This window comes from Polistes fuscatus, unplaced genomic scaffold (assembly GCF_010416935.1).
Source record: "Polistes fuscatus isolate 324 unplaced genomic scaffold, CU_Pfus_HIC Scaffold4, whole genome shotgun sequence".
In the NCBI taxonomy this organism is placed as follows: Eukaryota; Metazoa; Arthropoda; class Insecta; order Hymenoptera; family Vespidae; genus Polistes; species Polistes fuscatus.
Window position 1 is genome coordinate 6,883,865 of NW_025113118.1, and position 22,588 is coordinate 6,906,452.

The 22,588-nt window shown below is 29.4% G+C and overlaps 5 protein-coding genes and 1 long non-coding RNA gene across 9 annotated transcripts; 3 read left to right on the plus strand and 3 right to left on the minus strand.

The window, feature by feature from the left end:
* Positions 1 to 3,182: 3,182 nt before the first annotated feature.
* LOC122520630 (protein FRA10AC1) lies at positions 3,183 to 4,613 on the plus strand. Of its 2 annotated transcripts, none has more exons than XM_043640793.1 (5): positions 3,183 to 3,367; positions 3,454 to 3,577; positions 3,769 to 3,937; positions 4,039 to 4,198; positions 4,272 to 4,613. In XM_043640793.1, exons 2-5 carry the CDS (start codon positions 3,471 to 3,473, stop codon positions 4,583 to 4,585), a joined length of 750 nt encoding a protein of 249 aa, XP_043496728.1. In that variant the 5' UTR covers positions 3,183 to 3,367; positions 3,454 to 3,470; the 3' UTR covers positions 4,586 to 4,613. The 2 variants fall into 2 exon arrangements, with proteins under 2 accessions (XP_043496728.1, XP_043496727.1); XM_043640792.1 differs by having other exon boundaries at positions 3,200 to 3,251.
* A 306-nt stretch (positions 4,614 to 4,919) lies between these two features.
* Positions 4,920 to 7,014, plus strand: LOC122520633 (general transcription factor IIH subunit 3). The gene is made up of 6 exons (XM_043640799.1): positions 4,920 to 5,081; positions 5,163 to 5,659; positions 5,736 to 5,858; positions 5,935 to 6,070; positions 6,145 to 6,181; positions 6,254 to 7,014. Exons 1-6 carry the CDS (start codon positions 5,051 to 5,053, stop codon positions 6,327 to 6,329), a joined length of 900 nt encoding a protein of 299 aa, XP_043496734.1. The 5' UTR covers positions 4,920 to 5,050; the 3' UTR covers positions 6,330 to 7,014.
* On the minus strand, positions 6,462 to 8,152 carry LOC122520902 (sideroflexin-2-like). The gene is made up of 5 exons (XM_043641220.1): positions 7,822 to 8,152; positions 7,448 to 7,618; positions 7,170 to 7,380; positions 6,890 to 7,104; positions 6,462 to 6,573 (listed from the first exon to the last, which is right to left on the minus strand). The coding sequence occupies exons 1-5, from the start codon at positions 8,064 to 8,066 to the stop codon at positions 6,462 to 6,464; spliced, it is 954 nt and encodes a 317-aa protein (XP_043497155.1). The 5' UTR covers positions 8,067 to 8,152.
* A 610-nt stretch (positions 8,153 to 8,762) lies between these two features.
* LOC122520634 lies at positions 8,763 to 21,076 on the plus strand. Its single transcript, XR_006304576.1, has 3 exons — positions 8,763 to 9,024; positions 17,210 to 17,458; positions 20,754 to 21,076. It is a non-coding gene; the product is annotated as an uncharacterized LOC122520634 (long non-coding RNA).
* LOC122520631 (inhibitor of growth protein 3-like) lies at positions 10,948 to 13,360 on the minus strand. Of its 2 annotated transcripts, XM_043640794.1 has the most exons (6): positions 13,188 to 13,360; positions 12,665 to 12,736; positions 12,183 to 12,542; positions 11,681 to 12,098; positions 11,400 to 11,601; positions 10,948 to 11,311 (listed from the first exon to the last, which is right to left on the minus strand). In XM_043640794.1, exons 1-6 carry the CDS (start codon positions 13,213 to 13,215, stop codon positions 11,195 to 11,197), a joined length of 1,197 nt encoding a protein of 398 aa, XP_043496729.1. In that variant the 5' UTR covers positions 13,216 to 13,360; the 3' UTR covers positions 10,948 to 11,194. The 2 variants fall into 2 exon arrangements, with proteins under 2 accessions (XP_043496729.1, XP_043496731.1); XM_043640796.1 differs by lacking the exon at positions 13,188 to 13,360 and having other exon boundaries at positions 12,621 to 12,709.
* On the minus strand, positions 14,287 to 19,627 carry LOC122520632 (sideroflexin-2). Of its 2 annotated transcripts, XM_043640797.1 has the most exons (10): positions 19,263 to 19,627; positions 18,545 to 18,729; positions 17,707 to 17,924; positions 17,204 to 17,374; positions 16,619 to 16,817; positions 16,411 to 16,536; positions 16,215 to 16,281; positions 16,010 to 16,109; positions 15,862 to 15,909; positions 14,287 to 15,730 (listed from the first exon to the last, which is right to left on the minus strand). In XM_043640797.1, the coding sequence occupies exons 3-10, from the start codon at positions 17,859 to 17,861 to the stop codon at positions 15,616 to 15,618; spliced, it is 981 nt and encodes a 326-aa protein (XP_043496732.1). In that variant the 5' UTR covers positions 17,862 to 17,924; positions 18,545 to 18,729; positions 19,263 to 19,627; the 3' UTR covers positions 14,287 to 15,615. The 2 variants fall into 2 exon arrangements, with proteins under 2 accessions (XP_043496732.1, XP_043496733.1); XM_043640798.1 differs by lacking the exon at positions 18,545 to 18,729.
* Positions 21,077 to 22,588: the final 1,512 nt, after the last annotated feature.

Genomic DNA, 22,588 nt, shown 5'->3' on the forward strand with positions numbered 1-22,588 from the left:
GATGATCTTCGTTACTTAAAAGAATCTCCTCCGCCAATCCCTCGCAACATTCGCGAGATTTGTTACTCCAGTCACGGTATTCCGAAAAAAACGGTAAAGAAAGAAACGTATTATCCTTCGAATAATTACGCGATACAATCCTAAAATCCCTTTTTTAAACTTGTCGCTTTCGTTATTTTATTATACCTCGTGTTCTGTTGTTGTCCTCAGCAATATCAACTCGTTCTGTTCCAATTCCATTTTTCCCACACTCTCTTTACTCGTAAAGCGTAATTACCGACAAAATGGCGACTGGAATTGTTAATGAATAAATTAATATTTGAAAATTTAAAACAAGAAATTTTTAATAAACAAATAATAAAAAATATTAAATATTAATCAAGAGTGTTGTAATTTTCTATGTACAATTTTCAACTCTCTTCTACGTCATCGAAATATCGTTTTATATACATCGTTTGATCTTAATCATATTTAAAAAAGCAACAGTAAAAGCAAACATTATTATACGCGAGCTTATTCTTCTTCGTGAAAAACTGTGTATTCATAGATTCGAAAATCGAGATTCGAGATAAATGCAAACGATTGTTTCTAAATTAGCTGATATTCTCGGCACGGAAAACCATCTCACTGTTTCCCTTTGCCTCGGTCTCTCAATCCCTCAGATATAATCTCGTAAGTGCGTTATCCTTTTAAGAAACAAAAGAACGAAAAAAATTGCGTTTCAGCAATCTTGACATTTCATAATATAATATAATAATCACGTCGATTACAATCATTTTTCCGTCAGACTCGATTCTTTGACTCTCACATGTACGTTTTCCATTACTCGTAATCTTAACAACATCTACAATTACTGAAAAATAATTCTTAGAAAATTCAGTTAGAATTGTAGGAATATGAAAAAAAAAAAATAGTTTCTGAATGTTGTCTGGGAAAACGGGTTTACAAATGAAGCCTGTGAAAAGTGATATTAATCGTTACCAAAATGGCGATGTCCTCAAATTTAGTTTCTCACGAACTTATTTAATGGAGAACGAACGCATTAGGCAAACTAAACGCGTGTCATGTCAAAAATTATTTTTTCAACATTTATCCATATTCCTATAAATTATATTCGCTTAAGTTAAATATTATTTGATTGCCTGGCAAGCTCGTGCCGATTTAAAAACATTTATACTTGATATATATTTTTATTTATAAATATTTTCATTATATATTTTTTTCATATAATAAATAAAAATAATTAAATAGTTTTTATAAAACTCAAACGAGATATAGGATCCTAGCTTAGAAATTGAACATTTTTCTGTCAATATTATTTCTAGAACTTAGGATCTAACTGACGTCATAGAAACATTCACTTTTCTCTTCTCAGAAATTCCATATCCGTAAAGAGATCTTCCTAGTTCGATGATTCTTGCTTGCTTAGTTTGATTAATGTCTTTTTTTCGTATCATAAAATAAATGTTACTTTAGTGATCGTTCTGTCAAAGTGGAAGCGTCGAAAGAAATTTCGTAGATAAAAAATCGAATTTGTCACAACATACATATTATAAATTAAGAAAAATAAACACTCCGTTTGTTTCTGTCACAATGCGAAAAGTATGAGGGCTCCGTTAGCGCTTTCTCTTGAAATTAGAACAATGAGCGTATACTACTCGACTTGATAGCTGGAAATTCTCATTAACTACCTGGCTTACCTTACCACCATTTCGATCCTACCGAAGCATAAACCATAACGTAAATCTTCAAAGAATCTTTGTCATTCCGAATCAAAGAAAAAATTTGTCGATCCTAGTTTTTACGAATCTTGAATAAAGTAACAGAAAAGAAATATAAAAAGAAGAGTGGTTGCTCGTTGAGTGTGCGAAAGAAAAAGCAAAAGAAAAAAAAAACGATGCAACCCAGTTACGGTTTTGACCGATCTAACCAACCGAAAAAGATAAAAGAAATAGGTTAAAATTTTGAGAACAGTTTCGAATGTTTCTCAGATTGAATCACCTCTTGGTGTAGAAAATTTCACGAATACTGCAAAAAAGGGAGAAGACGAAGACAAAATAATGGTGAATGAAAAGATGTCACGTGAGTCACCCACCCAATGGTATTTGCTTAGCTGCGGTATGTTAAGTTAGCAGCTTTCACCGCAAAGGAGATGAGATAAAAATTGCAGAAGGAGAGACCTTATCGATAATAGACCTTCGTTGTCTCGATTTCGTTCGACCTCTTTCTTAACCGATGTTTCTCACGCTCGTACGAAGTAGTCTCGGAGATATAAAATTGTCGCTTTTATAATTAGAAGGAATAGATCGATCGATATCGCACATTTGAATTCCCACGATTTTACAAGGCCGATATCTTCATTTCTAACGTACGTTTTAAATATTGAAATAAGTATAGTTTGATATTTAAATAATGCACTGGTAGATACCACTTAAGATCTTCTACTCGAAGATTTATTTATTCAAATTATTAATAGAATATGTTAATGAATTTTAAATTCATTGATGGTCCACGAGCTAGAGTCACTTACGGGAATTGGAAATTCATTTTTTAATAATTGATATCTAGAGTCATAACGAAATACGAATGAAAATAAATACAAATATTTTATGTAATTTATATCTTGTTAGCACGAAGGAAATGTCCAAATGGAGAAGGGCACGAAGAAAAGAAGAGGCTAAATGCCGAAGAAGTCTGTACTTAATTGTTCTTGTTTCGTCTTTAAGATTTTTCACTGTTATCGTATTTTATTAAATTTGTAATTTTTCTTTTTTATATAATGCAATTTAAAAGTCTTTTATAATAATTAATAGATATTATTTCTTTTATTAATTTAATATTTGTGTACTTTTACTTTTTATATATATATATATTTTATGTAAATTTAAAATCACGAGTTTAAATTTAATTTTATTGCAACGGTAAATATATATTTGATAAAAATAAATATAGAATTCAATTGAAAAGTGCATAACTTTTTAATTTTCTTCAACTTGAGTAGTTTTAATGGCTGCCTTTTAAAATATATTTATAAATGCATTTCTGAATGCACACACACAATACACTGTATTCTTTGATAACATTGTACTGATATCGTTTTAAGTATCTACTATCGCCCACTGGTGGTCCCAGTAGTAACTAAGATGAATCTTGGTAGGTAAAACAGGTATCTTGTAAGCTTCCATATACTTCTGTATTCTTTAATCGTAATAAAATGATTCTTATTCGCAGTTATTTCTATGAAATACTTGGTGTGTGGTATTAGTTAGCCATTATTGTTTATTATATAGTAGTGGCATAAACGTCTTTATCATTATAGTAATATATATTATCATTAAGATATTGGAAGAAAAATCGTGCAAAAAATGTAAAATATTATTTAATGATAATATATGATAATTAAGTATTCTATGATATACAATTAAAATTAAATTATTATATACATTTGTATAGAAAATTTCTTAACAAGCATGTTCCCAGCTTACGCTTATTTATCTGCTTATGACAGACATAAAAAGCTTATAAATGACTATCTGTTATTAAAAGGAGAAACTGTAACATCTTTAAAGCGAGACACGTATGTATAGTATTATAATTTTGATTACAAAATTTATATTAATTTCATTTCATTATTTCGTTCATATGAATATAGTGCTTTCTATATAACGTTTATACACGTTAGGTACTTATCGGTATCTAATTATGAAAAACTAGATCATAACATTATAAACCTTAAGCAGCTCTTGACGTTTCGGCCTGTGTTTCGAGGTCCCGAGATAAGAGAGACTATGATGTTATCAAAGAGAATCATAAATTTCTGTGGGATGAGGATGAAGACCAACCTAGTACGTGGGAAGCTCGATTAGCTAAAAGATACTATGATAAATTGTTTAAAGAATATTGTATCTGTGATTTGAGCTATTATAAATACAATAAGGCATGTTATTTTATTATTAATACTTTATCTATTTTATCATTGAAAAAATAGTAAGATAAAAATAATCAAATATGTTATAATTTTTATTTTCATCTACGAAGGTTGCGTTGAGATGGAGAACAGAGAAAGAAGTGATCGTAGGAAAAGGACAATTTGAATGCGGCAATAAAAAATGTACTTTAAAAGAAGACCTTCGTTCTTGGGAAGTTAACTTTGGTTATATTGAACATGGAGAAAAAAAAAATGCTTTAATAACACTACGTAAGTTAACAGTAATTAAATAAATGGACTATATTATCATATAACTTAATATAATTTTATTTTGAATACAAAGGTCTATGTCCAGAATGTTCGATGAAATTAAATTATCGATCTCAAAAGCGTGAAGTAAAAAGAAACAAGGCATTAAAACGTCTAGGATCGCGTCCTAAATTTGATATTGAAAAACCTAGTACATCCGATGATACATCTAATAATACAAGAATTAAAGAGAATGAAAATCTTTCAACAGCTGAAAATGTTGATAATACTGTGGATGAAGAATTGAAAATTGAGAAATCTAATATTTGGAAAGAGAAACCCGTAGAATCAATAGAGCGATCAAGAGAAGAAGAATTTGAAGAATATTTGGCTGACTTATTCATGTAAAAAAGAATATTGATTTTTTCCATATCTATATATCTACCATATTGATATGATAATAATTATTTTCAAATATCAATAGCGGTATTATATATAGTAATAATAATTAATTAAATATAAATTCTTCTGTACATTGATATTATTTCAATTAGATATATATTTGAATTCTGTAATTAAGTACAATTATATTATTCCATCTGAAATGTATTAAAATTTTGAATAATTCTAACCTTTCTAGATATTTTGTAATATAATAAATAAATAATTTAAATCATGTACACAAATGTATTAACCTTAAAATTCCTCGTTCATATTTTTAAGGTTAAGGTACCAAATGTTTGCTATTATGCTTCCGCATTCTACAATCTGACTGTGGTTTATGTTACGGTGTAAGGCTAAAAGATATGGAGAAAAGTATATAAAATATTGAAAATATTTTTTAATTGTATAAATAAATAATAGAATAAAAATATGTCTGTTGAGAAAACTAGTGAAAAAATTGGTGAGAATAGAGCTGTTAAATAATTAAATTTACTATTGATTGCTTGTTAAGGTTATAAAATAATAATTGTTTATTTTACAGAGAAAGAAAAGAATTTATTAATTGTTATATTAGATGTAAATCCACTACAGAGAATAGTTAAGGAAGAAGCGAAAATATTGACACAATGTTTAGATTCAACAATCGTATTTGCAAATGCACATCTAATGCAAGCATCGAACAATCAATTAGCAGTAATGGCTTGTCATGGACATGGAGCTATGTTTTTATATCCTTCTGATAAGAACAATGATATACGTCAAATAGATGGGCAATATGAAAAATTTACAGAGTTGGAACGCATCGTTAGACAACAAATACAACTATTCGTTAATCAAATACCCTCAGATACTTCGTTGAATGGAGAAAGTCTTATTTCTGGAGCGCTTTCTATGGCGTTATGTTATATTTCAAGGGTATCTCAGGATAAAGATGGAGATGAGAAATTTTGCTCAAGAATACTCGTGATCACTGCAAGTAATGACTCTACCATGCAGTATATGAATTATATGAATATATTTTTTACGGCACAGAAAATGGTTTGTATTCTATATACTGTGTACATCAGCTATTATAAATTATTATCAATGCGAATATTTGATTACACTTATTTAGGGTGTTATACTGGATGTATGTAGCTTGGATCAAGAATTAACATTGTTACAACAAGGCTGTGATATAACTGGTGGAAATTATTTGAAAGTACCACAATTAAATGGATTACTGCAGTATTTATTAGTATGTTTAAACTTTATAGATAAAGTGTATAGTAAAAGAAATCAAAAATCATAACAAAATTTTCTTTTCTTTTTAGTGGGTTTTTTTACCAGATTCTAGTGTTAGATCAAAATTAGTGTTACCTCCTCCAGTAGAGGTTGATTACCGTGCAGCGTGCTTTTGTCATCAAGAACTTGTAGATATTGGTTACGTATGCTCTGTCTGTTTATCAAGTAAGACAATTTTCAAACTTACAATATATATTACTTTTCTCTAAGATATATTAAATAATATTTTTTATTTATAGTTTTCTGTAAATTTAGTCCAATTTGTACCACGTGCCAGTAAGTATACTTATCCAATGATATGCAATAAAAATCTAAAGAATTTGGTTTCTAATTACGATTATCTTACAGTACAGTGTTCAAGATGCCAGGACCAATACCAATGAAAATGAAGAAAAAGAAAAAAAATTTAGATATCACACATTGATTATGTCATACTTAACGGTAATAAGAAAAATTTTGTACTATTATAAATATACGTATACACTTTTTTTACACACGTATTGAAAATATTTATTGTAATAGATAACGAAATATTAATGTGTTATTTAATATCACATTACAATCCTTTGTTATAGTAAATTCTATCCGGTAGTTCTTCCTTTTCGATTTTCTCTTTAAATTCACTATACTCTAGTGGATATATCTTCATTAAATCTGGCTTCATAGAACTATATTACCACAAAAAAATTTTTTTGTTATAAATATATTAAAAATAAAAATATTGCAGCTTTTATTATTACAGATAATTACAGAAACATAAGTAAATTGCTCTTACTTGCACCGTGGAAATAATGCCAGTGCCGAAGGAATCATCACTAACAAACTATTTATATGGCATAATATAATTAAATATATATATGTATTTCATAGGTACACTATAATATTTTAAAACAAGAAGGAACATACGAAACAAGACATAAGCTCAGCTTGATCGGTAATAAGATCCATGGACGACAATAATAAAAACACGTTGCTTTTATATACTCTGCCGCAATTGGAATCATAATCATTGTTGGAGTCACAGTTAACGTTCTAGTAAAAAAGCATTCAGAGACTGCTTTAATCGCAGCAACTTTTGAATTCATTAAATGATCTTCTTGAACAACCCATACAGGAATTCCTTTGCTAATTTCTTTTCGTCGGATAACAGCAAAATTAACCAAATTTCCAATCGTTAATCCTCCCAATGGAATCAGTCGCTATATTTTAATAATTATAACATTACCTTTTGTACAAAAAAAAAAGAAATATTTCATAAATTAACCGTGAATATTGGTCCTCTGCAGATAAACATTTTCTTCAATCCAAGAACCGTCATGCAGCTAGCAGCACTGCTCAATAAAAAGGCTTCTTCTACTGTGGTATCATTTTCAGATTCGTTTACCTCATTGGCTTTTATATTTCTGTTTGTATAATTAACGATAGTAGTAAACGCCTGATTAATAATTTGCAAGCTTAAGAGAGCAGCTGTAGATCTAAAGAAGAGTAAAATATGCGAGGTCGATTTCATTTAGATAAATATTAACAATCATTTGTTCATACTTGTAAAAAGTCATCATTGTCATGAGTAGAATGGCGTTACCAGGAAATTGAAACGACATTCTACCAAGAGGATTCATAAGTTCGTCATTATCGGGATGAAAGGAACTGTCGTAAAGTTTCTTCGCATAAATAATATCTTTTTTTGTCAAATCTTCTGGTTCATTTCCCAGCCTAAAATCTAACTCTTTTTATATCTTACAATACATATACGAGGATGGGTTGAAGAGTTTTAAGCCTAACATAAGAACGTTGATCAAATGCACTATTTTTTTTTTAAATAAACATCTTTTTTTGTTAAGTATCAGAACTTTTCAATCATCCTCGCAAGAATTTCTCGAGAAATCACATCTATGATATTTCTTATCATTACTCACGCATAATCGTGACAAAGTTGCTTAGCTTCAAATAATTTTTTTTCCGGCACAAAAATAGTTCGAAAATCACTAATGAAAGCCATTTGTTTCCATCTTCCGATATAAGTATTTTGATCCCACAATGACTCGTCAATGTTTATTCGTTCTTCTAAATTGCATTCTTTTAAATTTATATCCTTGTTCGACATTTTCATCAACTTATTTTTGTTTTTTACAATTTGAGATATCGTACGCCTTTCATCCATCACATGTAATATGAATTTCTTCCAAAAATTTAACTTAGAAAAATCATTTAAAGAAGACTAAATTATAAGATAATACTAACTCTAATCGATCTATACATCTTTATCTTTTATTTATTTTTATTTTTTTCATAAATCTATGTCCATGCGAAAATATTATTTGCTTTGTATTAAATCAATTTAAAAATATAGACAATTAATTCGATAATTCGATATTGAATAATCAAAGGCAATATCAGAATGATATAATTTATATATAAGTAGGTTGAAAAGTTTGGAGTTTCAACCCACAACAAAATTTTATTTTTTTTTAATTATAGTTAGATCGAAAAAAAGATTGCACTTATAGTTTATATTTTTTCCGATCCCTTGCTACAATCAAATAATACACTCTTCTAATGAAACACATGAACAGTTCTAATAATTCGATATATAATATTGTAAATTCATAGATAAATGTTCATAAAACAAAAATAATTTCGAGGAAAACGACTCGCAAAATTTAAATTATAGAAAAATATATTTTCTTATTAACTTTGTAAAAAAAGAAACAAAAAATTATAAAAAGAAAAATTTTAAATCTTTTTAACATGAGAGGACGTATTGCAAAAATTAAAATCGCACATGGAAGTTTGTACTTGCGCGCTCTGTCGTGGACGCATTTTAATTGGCCCAAGATCTATAGCCGCTCTAATTGGCCAACCAGTGCCCACGTGACATTGCTCGGTACAATACATCGAAGGTGTCTTGTAAACATCGTTCCGCGACAATTTGAAAACAGTCGGAAATTTTGCGACAGGGTGATAAGATGTCAAATTTGTTAGTACATAATCGTAATGCGTTTTGTAAGTGCTAGTATATCCTTTATACGGTATTACGCATAATCTTTTCGGATAAATCAAAGGAGGATTTGGAGTACAACGTGGAAAAGGCAAGGGACCTTTCGTAGATATACTTTTAGGTAAGAAATTATAACATTTCGATTTTTTGTTAATATTTTTTCCAACAACATTACTGGCTCTTTTATTCGATGTAAAATTAATGTGCGTCATCTTAGTGATGCTTACCAATGGATCTAAATGTTTATAAAAACCAAGTTCGTTCGAAGCAATCGTAGGAAATTCGTGTTTGCCCGTGTTTACTATTGGACAAATTGCGTCATCTGTAGGACTGCTCTGTGATAAAGTCCATGACCCAAATGGAATTGTTCTTCTCATGTAAGTCGACCCTTATCATTTTCGATTCAAATTTCGATTTATACAAAAATTAAGTTAATATATAACTATTGAAGCAAAAAAAAATATTGCGACTAACCGGTAGTCGTTGAATGGGTTAATGGTCGTACCGGATCCTTCCTAAATTTTTCACATAAATTCTTCAACGTAGGTCTCGCCGCTATCGATGATCTTCGATAAGTTTCAGATCGGTCTTCGATCAATTTCAGTTTGTAATCTTGATTGTAAGACGACACGTAATGTTCCAAGGATAATTCCTTACCCTTTATTGATTTGGTTTCAAATTCAGTTTTAAATCGTACGTTGTTTTTATGTTGTACTTTTTGTAATGACCATGGACTTTGACTTTGATAATAATAAGAGCGTTCATAGGAAGTTTGAAAACGGTCACATGGTTTCTTTGCACCAACACGTACGAAACGTTTTCGTGGACAAGTAGGCATAATTTTTATTGATATTTTTTTAATTTCTATTTTTTAAAATTTGTATACAAAAAGAAGAAGAAAATAAACACTTTTGTTAACATACACACATATATCGGGAAATAATATTCGTCTCTAATCAAGTAAAATGAATAATGAGGAAACAAAAAAACGATCGTATTTTTTAAGAAATTAAAAAATAGAAAGACGATTATTTGTTCCAATGAAAAAGGACTTTTATAGGATAATATAGAGCAGGGCTTTCTCCAACTCTTTCACTTTCACTATGTTTGCGACCCTGAATATAGACTGAATATTCTCTTCAGAATTGCTAAACTGGTTTTTAATTATTTTCGGTCGTTATGTTTCCAAAAATGTTTTAATTCTGCTAACATTTCTTCTACCTCCAAATTTAGTTATACGATCCTATATGGGGTCGCAATCCACAATTTAAGAAGCCCTGATATAGAGATAAGCAAATTTTTCAAATAAAAATTGATAAACAAGTAATGAATTGAAGTATTTCTGCATCGTTCATTTTATTTTATTACATGAAATCGCTACAATTTTTCTTTTTGAAATTAGTAGTCTCAGTAATGATATTTTTTACTCTCTCTCTCTCTCTCTCTTTCTTTCATTACTGTTTCTTATTTTTTTTCCTTTTCTTTTTCCTTGCCTTGTTTTTTCCCGTTTTTTATCTTTTTAAATACTTTTTTTTTTCCCTTTGAAAGCGTAAAACACGTATGTTAGAATTTTTTATTAGCCTTGCCAATTCATTCGTTTGAAAATAGTTAACGAATGAATCGAGCGGACTATTTAAGCTTTTCCGAACTAATAATTATATATCATGCCAGATGAAATTTTGTAGTTAAGGACGTAACATAAAATTAGATACGTCGATTTTCGAGAAAATTAATTTCGTGTTTCTTCTATTATTATTATTATTATTATCAGTCCCATAGATCGTATATTTAGTCAAGAGGAAAAAATTTTATTTTCCAATGTGAATTTATAGAAACTAGCTAAAAGTGGTTACAGTGTAGGATGATGCGAAAAGTTTATAAATCATCTTAAATGATGATAATAATAATGATAATAAAAAGAAGAAAAAGATAGATTAAAAGTTTAATAATAAAATTCAACAGTAAATTTAATTATACTGTTCGCATCATCTCAACTGACTTCCTTAGTTCTCCTACAAAACACAGTAAAAAAAAAAAATCCAGCAAGAAAGATCAAATGTATCACTAAACTTCTTTTTCTTGGTCAGCCTTCTGTTTAACTAAACAGAAACTCAAAGCTTAAATACACAAGACCAAGCCCGAATAAAAAGTAATGACTTAAACTTTAACGCGTTTACAAAGTCATATAAAATGAAAATTAACAGATTCCTAACTAAGTTGGTACCCGATAAACAGTTCCTAAGAGGTAGTAGCAATCCATCCTTATAGCTTATCCACTAATTATAGTGAAATCAATTTTTTCGACCTCCTCGTCTCTTCATAGAAGATGTACATTGAGGACAGTACCACTTCCCTTTTGGTGGTGCAGTAATACCAACACATGGGTAGTGGAACCATTCGAAAGGGCACTGAAAATCAAAGATAATCAATATTTAATATATTTAATTTAAAAAAGATTTTTTGAAAAATGACTTATAAATAATAAGACTGTCTTACGTCTGAATTATCGCAAGCAACCATGTCTCCATAGGATACTTGATTGCATATGCAATATCTTGGTTCATTAGGATCATACGTCCAATCTGGATTATCTGAATCCGTGACCGTCGTCGTCGTTGTCGTCGTTACGATTGGTGGTGATACAGGTTGTTGAACCGTGGCAGCAATGACACTTGAGCTTGGAATGGCAGTTACTTTCCTGTATTATAACACGATATTAAATAGCAAATATTAAATTAAAATAACTTTTTATAGTATGACACTAAAAGGTTACATACTTTTTATGCTTTTTAGTTGTTTCTTGGATAGCTGCAATAGCAGTCTGAGCAGCTCCAGCTAATTCCCTACTAAATTCGGCAGCGTGGACACCACCTGTATTAATGGCCTCGTAACTAGCTTTTAAACTAGCTGTCCGCCTCCCTTGTTGCATTTGTTGCGTTGCAGCTATAGCTTGAGAAGCAGCTGCTGCTATGGCATTACCACCAGCGCCTATATGGCCAAGATTATAGCTCACAGAGCCAACTGAATTCACAATAGCAGATGGGGTTGACGGTACGCTTGTGGGTGCTATTATTGGTCCAGAATTAGTTGATGTGGGCCGGGACTCAGGAAGACTTGGAGGAATTTTTTCTATCGCTAATCGTTTCTCTATAGAAGTAGAAGACGTATTGGAATCTCTCCTTTTTTCTGATCGAGCTGTAAAATATTAATTAGCATTTATAACTCATAAATTAAAGACACATTAAGATCAAACATAATTAATATCTATACCCAACTTACAATGACCATGATTGTCTCGCGATCTACTAGGCGTGAAACTATAATGATTTTCTTTTTGACTGCTATTCGTAGAGGGTTGATCTAACTCCAAAGATCTTTTTTCCAAAATTTCAGTTATTCCTTTATTATCTGCCTCTAGCTCCATTTTAAATTTATGCAGCTCTTGATCTAGCCTTCTTAAATATCTGTCTACTAAATCATACATTTGGTTGGCTAAATGTACTTTCTCATCCGCATCTTCTAAAGTTTTATAATATTCTTTTCTAATAGCTTCGTACTCCGCTTCCTTTTCATTAGGCTTCATCTTTTTGGCATTTGAAAAGAATGTCTTAACTTTTTTCTCTAAACTATCCATAGAATCTGAAAACAATTAAAACATGCTATAAAGCAGCCTTATATTAAGAGCGTACTGAAGAAATATTCTTTTTCTATACATACAAATTTATATAAACAGGCATGAGAGCATCGCATAGAATACATACTTTGTACACCTAAATCCATTTCTCTCATTTCAGTGAACCGGTCCCTTAATTCTTGTGGGAGATGCTCTATCACTATAAAATAAATGAATAAGGTCAACATAACCAAATTAAACAACATTATAATTGTCATGTTTAAAATAATAACAATTGACAAATAATTGAATAATATATAACAATATTCGATCACAAATATGTTAAAATTATCCATATTATTATTAAAATGTTTGAAAAAGCTTAAAAAAGTAGTAACAATTCTACTAATCATTCGACAAATATCTTCATAACCTAAAAATTATGAAACATTCAACGAAGAAATGTAGTTCTTTCTCGTTAAAAGTTCGTTGCTGTAGAAAGTTATATGGTGTCATTTGTGGTATTTTCATCGATAGGTGCAACATCAAAATTGAAAACTATTTCAAAAATAAATTATGAAATGTTTTCTATGAGGGAGGGTGTATTCGAAAAGGTTAGTAAGTTTTCTCGTGAAGCAGGATAAAACGAAGCACGTCTCGTTTTTACGTACTTTCAACATAATCTTCCAAGTAAAGCATCCTCTCGTACCGACGTTACCTTCCCCGCTGTCCGATTTATAATAATTAATAATTTACAATAGAAGAGTGCTCGCCGCCGTAGAAGAATTAACGAAAATTGTAGCACTCGATCGGAAACGTGTTTACGGCGGTCAGAAGTCTCGATCTACCCGCATGTTCTTATAAGTTAACAATATCAAAATTGGTACGAGTTTTCTAACTTATTTGAATCTAACGTCCTACGAAATAAATATCATACGATCGGAAAATAAGGGAATCAATTATCAGTTCATTCTAATTAATCCAGCATAATTTCAAATTTATACTGCTAGGTTCTCCGTTCCGGTATTGTCCGCCATCTTATGGACCTTATCAGGTCCGTATATAGTTAAATCGTTTTTTGTCCTTCGGGGCACTCCCATAAATTCTGAATAAAACTTTTCTTTTAATTTCTTTTCAAATAAAATACTATTATAATTATTCTAATTATCTTTTACATTGTGTGAAATATTTAATGCATCTATATTTAACATTCATAAATAAATAAGACGAATATTAGAAAAGAAATAGTAAATCTTTGTATGGCAAATTCAAGTGAATTACGTGTTCTTCCATTCAATCTTCTTTGAATGAGCGAGCACGTTCATTGGCTACTGATAAAAACGTCCAATAATCCTTTTTATTATTCGATAGGATAATGTACAGTCACATATGAAATTGAACGTAATCGTAATCACGTTTTCGCAGATTATTTTTAAAATAGATTGAAACAAAATGATTCGACGAAATCCAACGAAAATCGAATTGCGATTGGACGACTTGCAGGAATATGAAGCTATGAAAAAGGCACACGAAGCAAAGAAGGAAGCTGAGAGGCAACAAAGTTTTAATCCTCCTTCTTGGAATGGAAAAGTTCCACAAAATGAAATTCACGAACGTATTGGATACATACCACAACAAAATCAACAACCTAGACACTCGAGGCCTAACATATAAGCGAACAATTTTTATTTATTTATTCTTCAGAAAAAAGAATAATAATAAATATAAAATACAAGTGAAGGATGTAATAAATTCTAAAACAAAATCTCATTTTCGGTACAATTTCTTTTGTAATATTTACTGAGATTTTACTAAAATATACATGGCAGCATATTTTTCTTTTTTTTTTCTTTTCATTCTTCTTTATATATTTTAATTCAACGTTGTAAGAACCGGCGTGTTCTCGTGCGATATGACTAGTTAGTTTAGTTTACTTTAGTTTAGTTATTTCTGTTTTAGATATGGTTTCTCTCGTTTGAAATACACTATTAAAGTAACAATTGAGCCTTTTCACAATCCAAAGGGATTAATTCCACTTTTGAAATTTAATTTTCATTTTATTTTTTATTTTATAGTTAAAGTACTTTGATTGATGTGCTTAAATTTTTATATTTGAAATAAATCTTTTTTAAATATGAAATTTGATTAACGTACTATATAATACTTCACATTATTAAAATTATAAAAAATTAATCATGATTTTATCTTATGTTTGTAAAATAAAAAACAATTGATTATTAAATTATATTTTAAATTGATTATATAATTAATTTTATGTCATATAGGTGTAACATATAAAAACTACACCCGTAACAACGAATTCTCTGTTTGAATATACGAATATTGTAGAAGAAATTTCCAAAAACAATATATTGATATATATATATATATATATATGTATTGAATTATAAACGTTCTTTACTTTTTATTTCGTGGAGTTAAATACTTTGGTGAATGAATAGCTCGAATAATAATTATTATTGCCTGAGATATGAAACGCAACAACAAAAAGATATGTTAAATTATCGATAATCATTTCAAAGTTACGATCGAGCACTTATTTATTGCTAATTAAACGATTTTCTTTCTTTTTTTGCCCCTCTTAGCCTCCGTTTGCGCGTTAATAGTATACGAAAGCACCAGTTTATTTATTGTCAATGTTTATTCTTATTACTGCTTGGTTCATCCTACCAGACAATTACTTGCTTTTTCAACGAGAATGTTTCTATTTAATATTTGTAAATGTGTCTGAGAAACGTTTGATTAATTCATCTACGTGAGCTAACTTTATGTATATAAACGTATAGACAATTAGAAAAAAAAAAAACAACAACAAAAATGAAAATTAAAAATAAGAATAATAAAAAAATTATTTCAATGTACAACAAATATAGCACCGTAATATCTAGAATTTAAATTATTATTATCATCATCATCATTATCATCACTATCATCACTATCATCGATATCAATCTCAATAATCCAATTCTATTGAGATTATTAGATCAAACATAATCCTAACAAGTTTCTCACGAGGAACTTAAACAACAGGACGTAATTATTATTATTATTCGTCTCTGGTGTGAATTTTTGAGCGTATTATAATCCCTTGTTGAAATAAAGATACTTAGGTATATCTTTTCCTTCGCAATTCTTCAATAAAAGTTCGTAATTTTCCGGTTCCCATCGTTGTAAAGTACTGACTGCGATCGAACTAAGAAGAAACAACATATTGATACGAAAACTTCGACAATGATAGTGTACTTCTTTTCTTTTATGACCATTAGATTAAATCTCGAGGATTTTTGTCTTGTTATTGGTTTGTCTGTTAAAACGTAAACTTACCAGTTTTGAGGGAACAACGCACAAGCAGTCGGCACCATGAACGTTAAGCTGAAAAAGTAATCAATGATTGTATAAACATCTTCGTTTCGTTACTTTTTAATGAAATTAAAAAAAAAAATTAAAAAGTTTTTAAGAAAGTTATACTTACAAGCATCCAACCATCATGACCTGTATGGGTGCATGCAAAAGTTTAATTTTTTGCATCCATGCGTATTTTTCTAATCTTTCCATTATGGGTGGAAGAATCACTGTGAAATGATATAAATATTTCATTATTTTATATATAAATATATATGCGAATATTACTTGGGTATAATGTAAAGCTTATCTTTCTTTTTTAAGATTACACTTACACATGCCAGGTGCACACATAATGATTCTCGAGAGAACCACTTGGCTGATGCCCTTCGCAGCAGCGATCTTTGAAATTGATTCAATTTAAATTAAATATGAACATTTTAATAATATTTTATTCTATTAATTAATATTATAAATTTGTATTTTATTCCTCGAAGAATAAAAATAAAGGAAAAAAATAGAAATTTGTACCTTTGATTTACTAAGCTTTTGACCATTTTCGTCGGTAACTTCGATGCCATTGAGTATCTCATTTTGTCTCATTAGCGGTATATTCGCACAATTAGCAGCAGCCACCGCAGCGAACGGCACGTACCTCTGCGAAGATTAACGGATTATCGATCGATACCGTTAAATATAACGTGTTAGTAATAGATAATGATTGACCCGATCAACTAACTGTCATCAAAGGATTTGCTCTTTTCTCCCAAAAAGATTTGCATCCTATCGCTGTTATCATTGCTGCTGCTGTGGCATTCGCATAAGCTACACCCAACTGATATGTAGTTACTGGACTGTTTGCATTTCTATTGGTATAATTAACGAGTGCGTTAAATGACTGATTGACCCATTGCCAAAAAACTACTGCAGTGGTTGTTCTGAAATAATGATATTATTATTTTAATCATTATTTTTATTCTTTAAGAGAACAAAATTTGAGGAGAAAAAAAAAACAATTTTGTAATAATATAAAATGTTTTTAAAAATAAGATTTATACTACTTCTATTAGAATAATGTTGTAATTATATGTTTTACAAATAACTTACAAAATATTAAAAAAAAAAAAAAATTAAATCTTCACTATTTTTGTTAGAATAATTTTCTATCATATTTTTATTTATTTTAATATTATAAATAGTAATAATAAAAAAATACGTGAATAAGCATTAGGTGGAAATATTTTTGTGAAGAAGCACAAACGAGTAATAGGATTAAAATAATTTCTAAAGCAAGCATCGATAATAAAAGGTCAATGTAATTTACTTATAGAATTGGAGCATGGCACCGGTCACGGCCATACCACCTGGCACCTGGAAGGACATTCTACCAAAGACATTTTGTATATCACCAGTGTCTGGATGATAGGCCGACTCGTAAAGCTTCTTGGCATAGATGATTTCTTCTTTCGTTGTACCAGCTGGCTCATTTCCAAGTCTGCAAAACAATATTGTTCAATGATGATGATGATGATGATTCCTTCGAAAATATTCGAACTATTCAAGTAAAAAAAAAGAAAAGGTTTGAAATTTTAAATTTATCTCGTAATCTACGGGTTCATTGACCTTTTTTTTTTTATTTTAATCATTGTTAAGAATCCACAATTTTCTTTATTAAATATCTTCAAAATGTTTTTTTAACAATGATACACGTATAATGTAGTGGAAACGTTCCAATATTTAAAAAAAAAAATTATCATTAAGCATTATTTATTTAAAATATGTATACGTTACTATTCTCATTTAAATTTAAAGTAAAGTTCCACTTGCCTGTAATCTTCGCATAATTTCTTAGCAGCAATTATTTCTTGTTCGGGAACAATGCAAGTCCGAAAATCCGTAACCCAAGCAAAATGTTTCCATCTACCTGCAAAGGTACTCTGATCCCAAAGTGGCTTATCCAAATCCAATCTCTCGGTCGTCATTATGCTTGCTAATTAGAACGTAGACGCGTCTATTTTTCTATTTTTTTCTTTTTCTATTTTGATCTGAAAAATTTACATCAAAAAACGAATAATATCTAACGAGCTAGATTCTTATTATTATTTTAAATGGAAGTGAGAATGAAATCATTCGAATGAATATTTTTTAAACAACGTTAACGTGTCTTTTGTACGCGTATTCGCATATGTATGTATATTTAACGAATTTCAAACGAATTCGTTATCGAAGAATCAACTAGTTCACAAGCAGAAAGTACATAATAAATTTTATATTGTAGTCAGTGATAAAATATTACTCGATGAAGTATTAAAATATCGGATAAATTTCTCCAAACAAATTAGATGTATTCGTGATTACTTCGAATGAATATATATATCGTATTTTTGAACTATTATTAATATAAAACAAAAAAAAAACATTAAACTTTATCAATATTCATTAAATATACAAAAAAAAAAAAACAAGGTCAGATAGGGTTAAATAAAGATTAGCAAATGGAAAATAAAGGTAAAAATAAATTATATGTATTGAAATTATTTTGTTTTAACGATTGGTTTAACTTCTTAAAAAGTTCTTCTAAAAATTTCTAAAATTCTTAAAGAAAAAAAGAAAAAAAAGAAATCATGAAACTCTTATTATAGCATACGCAAAATGATATACATACAGGTAAATAAAAAGAGAATACAATCAATCATCGATCAGTTTAAAGCGCGTGAATCACTCGATATCGCTTGAGGAAGTTCGGCGTCCAATCGTGCATGATCGTATCATGAGACGGCCGGGCCCTGACTTCGATTGGCTGAATCCTGCCAATTTTTTCCACTCGACTTATTCGCGATAATATGCCTTCTGCACAATGCGAGAAAAAGATAATTACAATAGTTACAATCTTTTGATTTGTTATTTAATACGCAACTAGATATATACTATCATAAAATCACTTTTTAAACGACTACAACGACGACGAAGACACCGAATGAAACAACGAAAAATAGCCTCGAAAAAATATCGATCATATCATGTTCTACCTACGAAAACAGAGAGACATCGTTTTCTAACTCACATATTTACGTCGTCAGATTTTCAAAAAAAAAATTATAACAATTAAACGAACTTTACTGATCTTTATTTCTTTTTTTTTTCTTTTATTTATTTGTCTCTTTTGAATTCTGAAATCTTAACTGACACAGTGTTCCAATGGTCTTCTCTGATAAACGTAGCTTCAAACCGACGACACGATTGGTAGATGATGATGTCTCTTGTAAAATTCCTAACATTCGTCGTTATATTATTCACACACAACTATTCGTATATTATGCAATAAGTTTGAGAGATTATGTAAAACGGATGGTATATTCATTTTTTTCGTTGGATGAGCTTACCCGTTGAACGCGTACCACCTCCCTGGAGCTTCTGTTGGCTCCGGCTATCTGACGTCAACGCGAGAGCGCGCTAACCTGTCGCCCCCCAATTTTGCCCTCTTTACTTAATACGTCCCTGGCTCCACCACCATCTTCCTTTTCTGTACCCCACCCTTTTGCTTGCTCTCTTCTGCTTTTATCTTATTATTTTTCTTATTCTTTTATCACCTTTCTGACACAACTGATCATTATTGCGATCAAGGAATCATTCGATTTCTTTTCTTTTCTTTCGTTTTGTTTTTCTAATCCTTTTATATTTTTTACAATTAGTACACATTCGAACGGACTCTTCTAAATAGCCGTTTGTTTTCCAACGTATCTTTTTTTTTTCTCTCTTTTTCTCCCTTAAGGTGAAATATGAAAATATCTGAATCTTTATTAGGAATTTCAAACATCTGACATCTCTGATGTTATATTTTTTTATTTTTATTTTTTCATCTTCTTCGCCTCTTCTTGACATTTGTATATGTGTATGTATGTGTGTATGTGCACTCGCGTATTCAAATCTTCTTTTATATGTAATCATTAAATAGGAGAAGAATGAATAGAAAGATAAAGAATTAGAAAAAGAGATAAATTTATGAGTCGTGCAAAAATATCATAATTAAAGTTCTTGCCGCGTTAAATGGTACTCGTAGAGATATGAATTTTCCTGATAATAAATCATATCTGCTTTAATCATTAAATAATACATATTTGGAATATACAATGCGATGTCAAAGCACGTGTTATTTGTTATCGAGATCAAACTAGATAATCATTTTCAAAAGTGAGATTATATTCTTACGTATTACTTACATGTATATAATATATTTGGGTCGACTAATGAGTATGTTCAAAAATTAGAGAAACTGAGTCAGATTTTCAATATTTCAAAATTTAAATAAATAAAAACATACTTTAAATAATTTTTACTAAAATTTTTTTTTCTGAATTCCTACAGAAAGAAACATATACAGAGTTTTTCTTGGACGACTCAATACTTTAACTACCATTATGCTAAAACTATATTATTGTTATTACTATACTATTTTTTATTTAAATATATTTTTTTATATTATTATGTGATTTAGATCTATTATATACTCCTTATTAACCAACTTACAATTAGTACATATATATTACATATGTATTCACTAAATCCTTTGAATAAAGCTAGTTTATTGTTAGGATAAGCGTTTTCATTATCCCCTTTTATCTTTTTAATTCAAAGATGGCAAGAACAATGTTCTCTTTAAACAAATGCAAATGTTAAGATTTCTACTTTTAGAAAATAAATTGTCATGTAACGTATATATATATTTGTGTGCGTATGTATGTGTTCAGAACTTAAATATCGTATAGTATGAATACTGAAATACATTCCTACTGTACAAATACTTAAATCTATCAGTATATATATGTATATATGTACATATATGTGTGAACCTAATCGAAACTGTTATACTCTAGGGTACCGAAAACGCTCGATATGAACGCGCATTTCTCGGAGTTGCGCAACGTTATTGGCACTATCGTAGTAGAGGATTCGTTCGCATAACGCATTTACTCAAATGTTACATATGCATTGAATTGCAAAATTATGACGTCCGCGAAAACAAAAAAATAGAGAGAGAGAAAGAGAGAGAGAGAGAGAGATAGGGAAATCTTTGAAATATTAACGACGTATATATAAGCTTAAGATTTGTAATTATCATCGTAATAATTTAGATTTTATTCGCTATAATCCACTTTTTTGTAAATACAATAAAAAAGTATTTGAATGTGTGTGTGTATACCAGCTATGATAAAATTATATTATAATATTAATCTATATATCTATTTATGATACTCTACTTTCTTATATACTATATCAAAAATAGTATTATATAATAGTGATAAAACTTATTACATTTAAGAGTATATAATAGCATATTTAGTATAAATTATAGTATCATTATAATATAAGGAAAAAATACTTTTATAAAAAGATAGAATTTATTCTCTATCTGATTGTGAATCGGAAAAATATGAAAAGAAATATTTTTTATCTTATTGTTAGTTAATACAATAAATATTCAAAATGGTGTCCATCAGCTGCAATACACTTGCGTAAACGGCTAATAAATGCCTGCTTAACTCTTTCTATACTATAGCATCTGCATTGATAGATAACTTTCGCATTCAACATCCATGCATCTAATATTCTCTTCGCATATCTCGATGTATTATTGGAATTTTTTATATTATCATTTGTTTTCATTGAAACAAATGTATAGAAAAAATTGTTTACTAATAGAATGTGAAAGATCATATCAATGACGACTAATAATAATTTATCAACAACTTCGAAAAGCGCGTGTAACACCCGTAATACACGATATTCCTCGTACAAAATAAAATCGTAAATACAAAATTCCTTCGATTGGGATATTTTTAATATTTTTTTTCGGATAAGAAAAGAAAAATATATTTGTTATAATATTTGTCAAATTCATCTGAATATTCGCTAAAGAATAAGTAAAAAAAAAAAAAATTACAGATTTTTATAATTAAATTGAAAAGTGACCTTGAAAATTCCGAGGGAGAAAAAAATGTACAGAAAGTTTACCATAATTGTATTAAAAGTATCTTTTAAACCACATGTTATATTAGACACACGAATTGTCAATTTGAAGTAACACTTAATTTATTTTTAATGACATGAAAATACAGCGCATCGTTTAAATTTTACATGATCTTTTTAGATTTAAATCTCTTTTATTTGTATTTAATCTTATACAATTAAACTTATATTAGAAAATTTGATATGAAAAATGTTTAGAAAAATATGCGTAGACAGCAAACACATATACAGGGCCTTTTCGAAAATGAAGGATAGGAAAAATACGCACGAATTTCATCGACGAGCATCGCATTCTCATATATTAGAGAACGTTCCTTTGTTTCGAGCCGTACGTACACTCATTCGCTTTTGTTCGAAATCTTTTCAGGTGTACCGCAAAACACATGGTTGTATATTCTAGCACGATGTCATCCGTGGCATTTATATACATATATATATATATAAATATATTTGTGTGAACATATACGTGTATGTAAAAGTAGAACTCGACCTCCTTTACGTGCTCGAGACTCACACACACACGCAACACTCTTAGGTTTAACGAATATCTACGAAAAAAGAAAAAAGAATCGTCTAGTTTCTCTAACTTTCGGTGATCGTTATCTTTTTTAATTGTTTATTTTTTATTATTCATTTTTTCGAAGTGATTATATTAAATTATTAGTGTAATCGATGTATAGGT

Bases quoted from the DNA above. Each gene is read 5' to 3' on its own strand.
- LOC122520630 (XM_043640792.1), top strand. From the start codon at position 3,215: ATGATTCTTATTCGCAGTTATTTCTATGAAATACTTG. The intron at 3,578-3,768 runs GTATGTATAGTA...CTGTGTTTCGAG, and splicing joins ACATCTTTAAAGCGAGACAC to GTCCCGAGATAAGAGAGACT. The intron at 4,199-4,271 runs GTAAGTTAACAG...TTGAATACAAAG, and splicing joins AAATGCTTTAATAACACTAC to GTCTATGTCCAGAATGTTCG.
- LOC122520633 (XM_043640799.1), top strand. From the start codon at position 5,051: ATGTCTGTTGAGAAAACTAGTGAAAAAATTG. The intron at 5,660-5,735 runs GTTTGTATTCTA...ACACTTATTTAG, and splicing joins TTTTTACGGCACAGAAAATG to GGTGTTATACTGGATGTATG. The intron at 5,859-5,934 runs GTATGTTTAAAC...TTTTCTTTTTAG, and splicing joins GATTACTGCAGTATTTATTA to TGGGTTTTTTTACCAGATTC.
- LOC122520902 (XM_043641220.1), bottom strand. From the start codon at position 8,066: ATGGATGAAAGGCGTACGATATCTCAAATTGTAAAAAACAAAAATAAG. The intron at 7,619-7,821 runs GTGAGTAATGAT...GTTAGATTTTAG, and splicing joins CAACTTTGTCACGATTATGC to GCTGGGAAATGAACCAGAAG. The intron at 6,574-6,889 runs GTATATAAAAGC...GTGGTAATATAG, and splicing joins ATGATTCCAATTGCGGCAGA to TTCTATGAAGCCAGATTTAA.
- LOC122520631 (XM_043640794.1), bottom strand. From the start codon at position 13,215: ATGCTTTACTTGGAAGATTATGTTGAAA. The intron at 12,737-13,187 runs GTACGTAAAAAC...TTTATTTTATAG, and splicing joins CTTGGAAGATTATGTTGAAA to TGATAGAGCATCTCCCACAA. The intron at 11,312-11,399 runs GTAAGACAGTCT...TTTGATTTTCAG, and splicing joins TTGCTTGCGATAATTCAGAC to TGCCCTTTCGAATGGTTCCA.
- LOC122520632 (XM_043640798.1), bottom strand. From the start codon at position 17,861: ATGACGACCGAGAGATTGGATTTGGATAAGCCACTTTGGGATCAGAGT. The intron at 17,375-17,706 runs GCAAGTGGAACT...ATTGTTTTGCAG, and splicing joins AAATTATGCGAAGATTACAG to ACTTGGAAATGAGCCAGCTG. The intron at 15,910-16,009 runs GTAAGTATAACT...TTACTTTTTCAG, and splicing joins GTCATGATGGTTGGATGCTT to CTTAACGTTCATGGTGCCGA.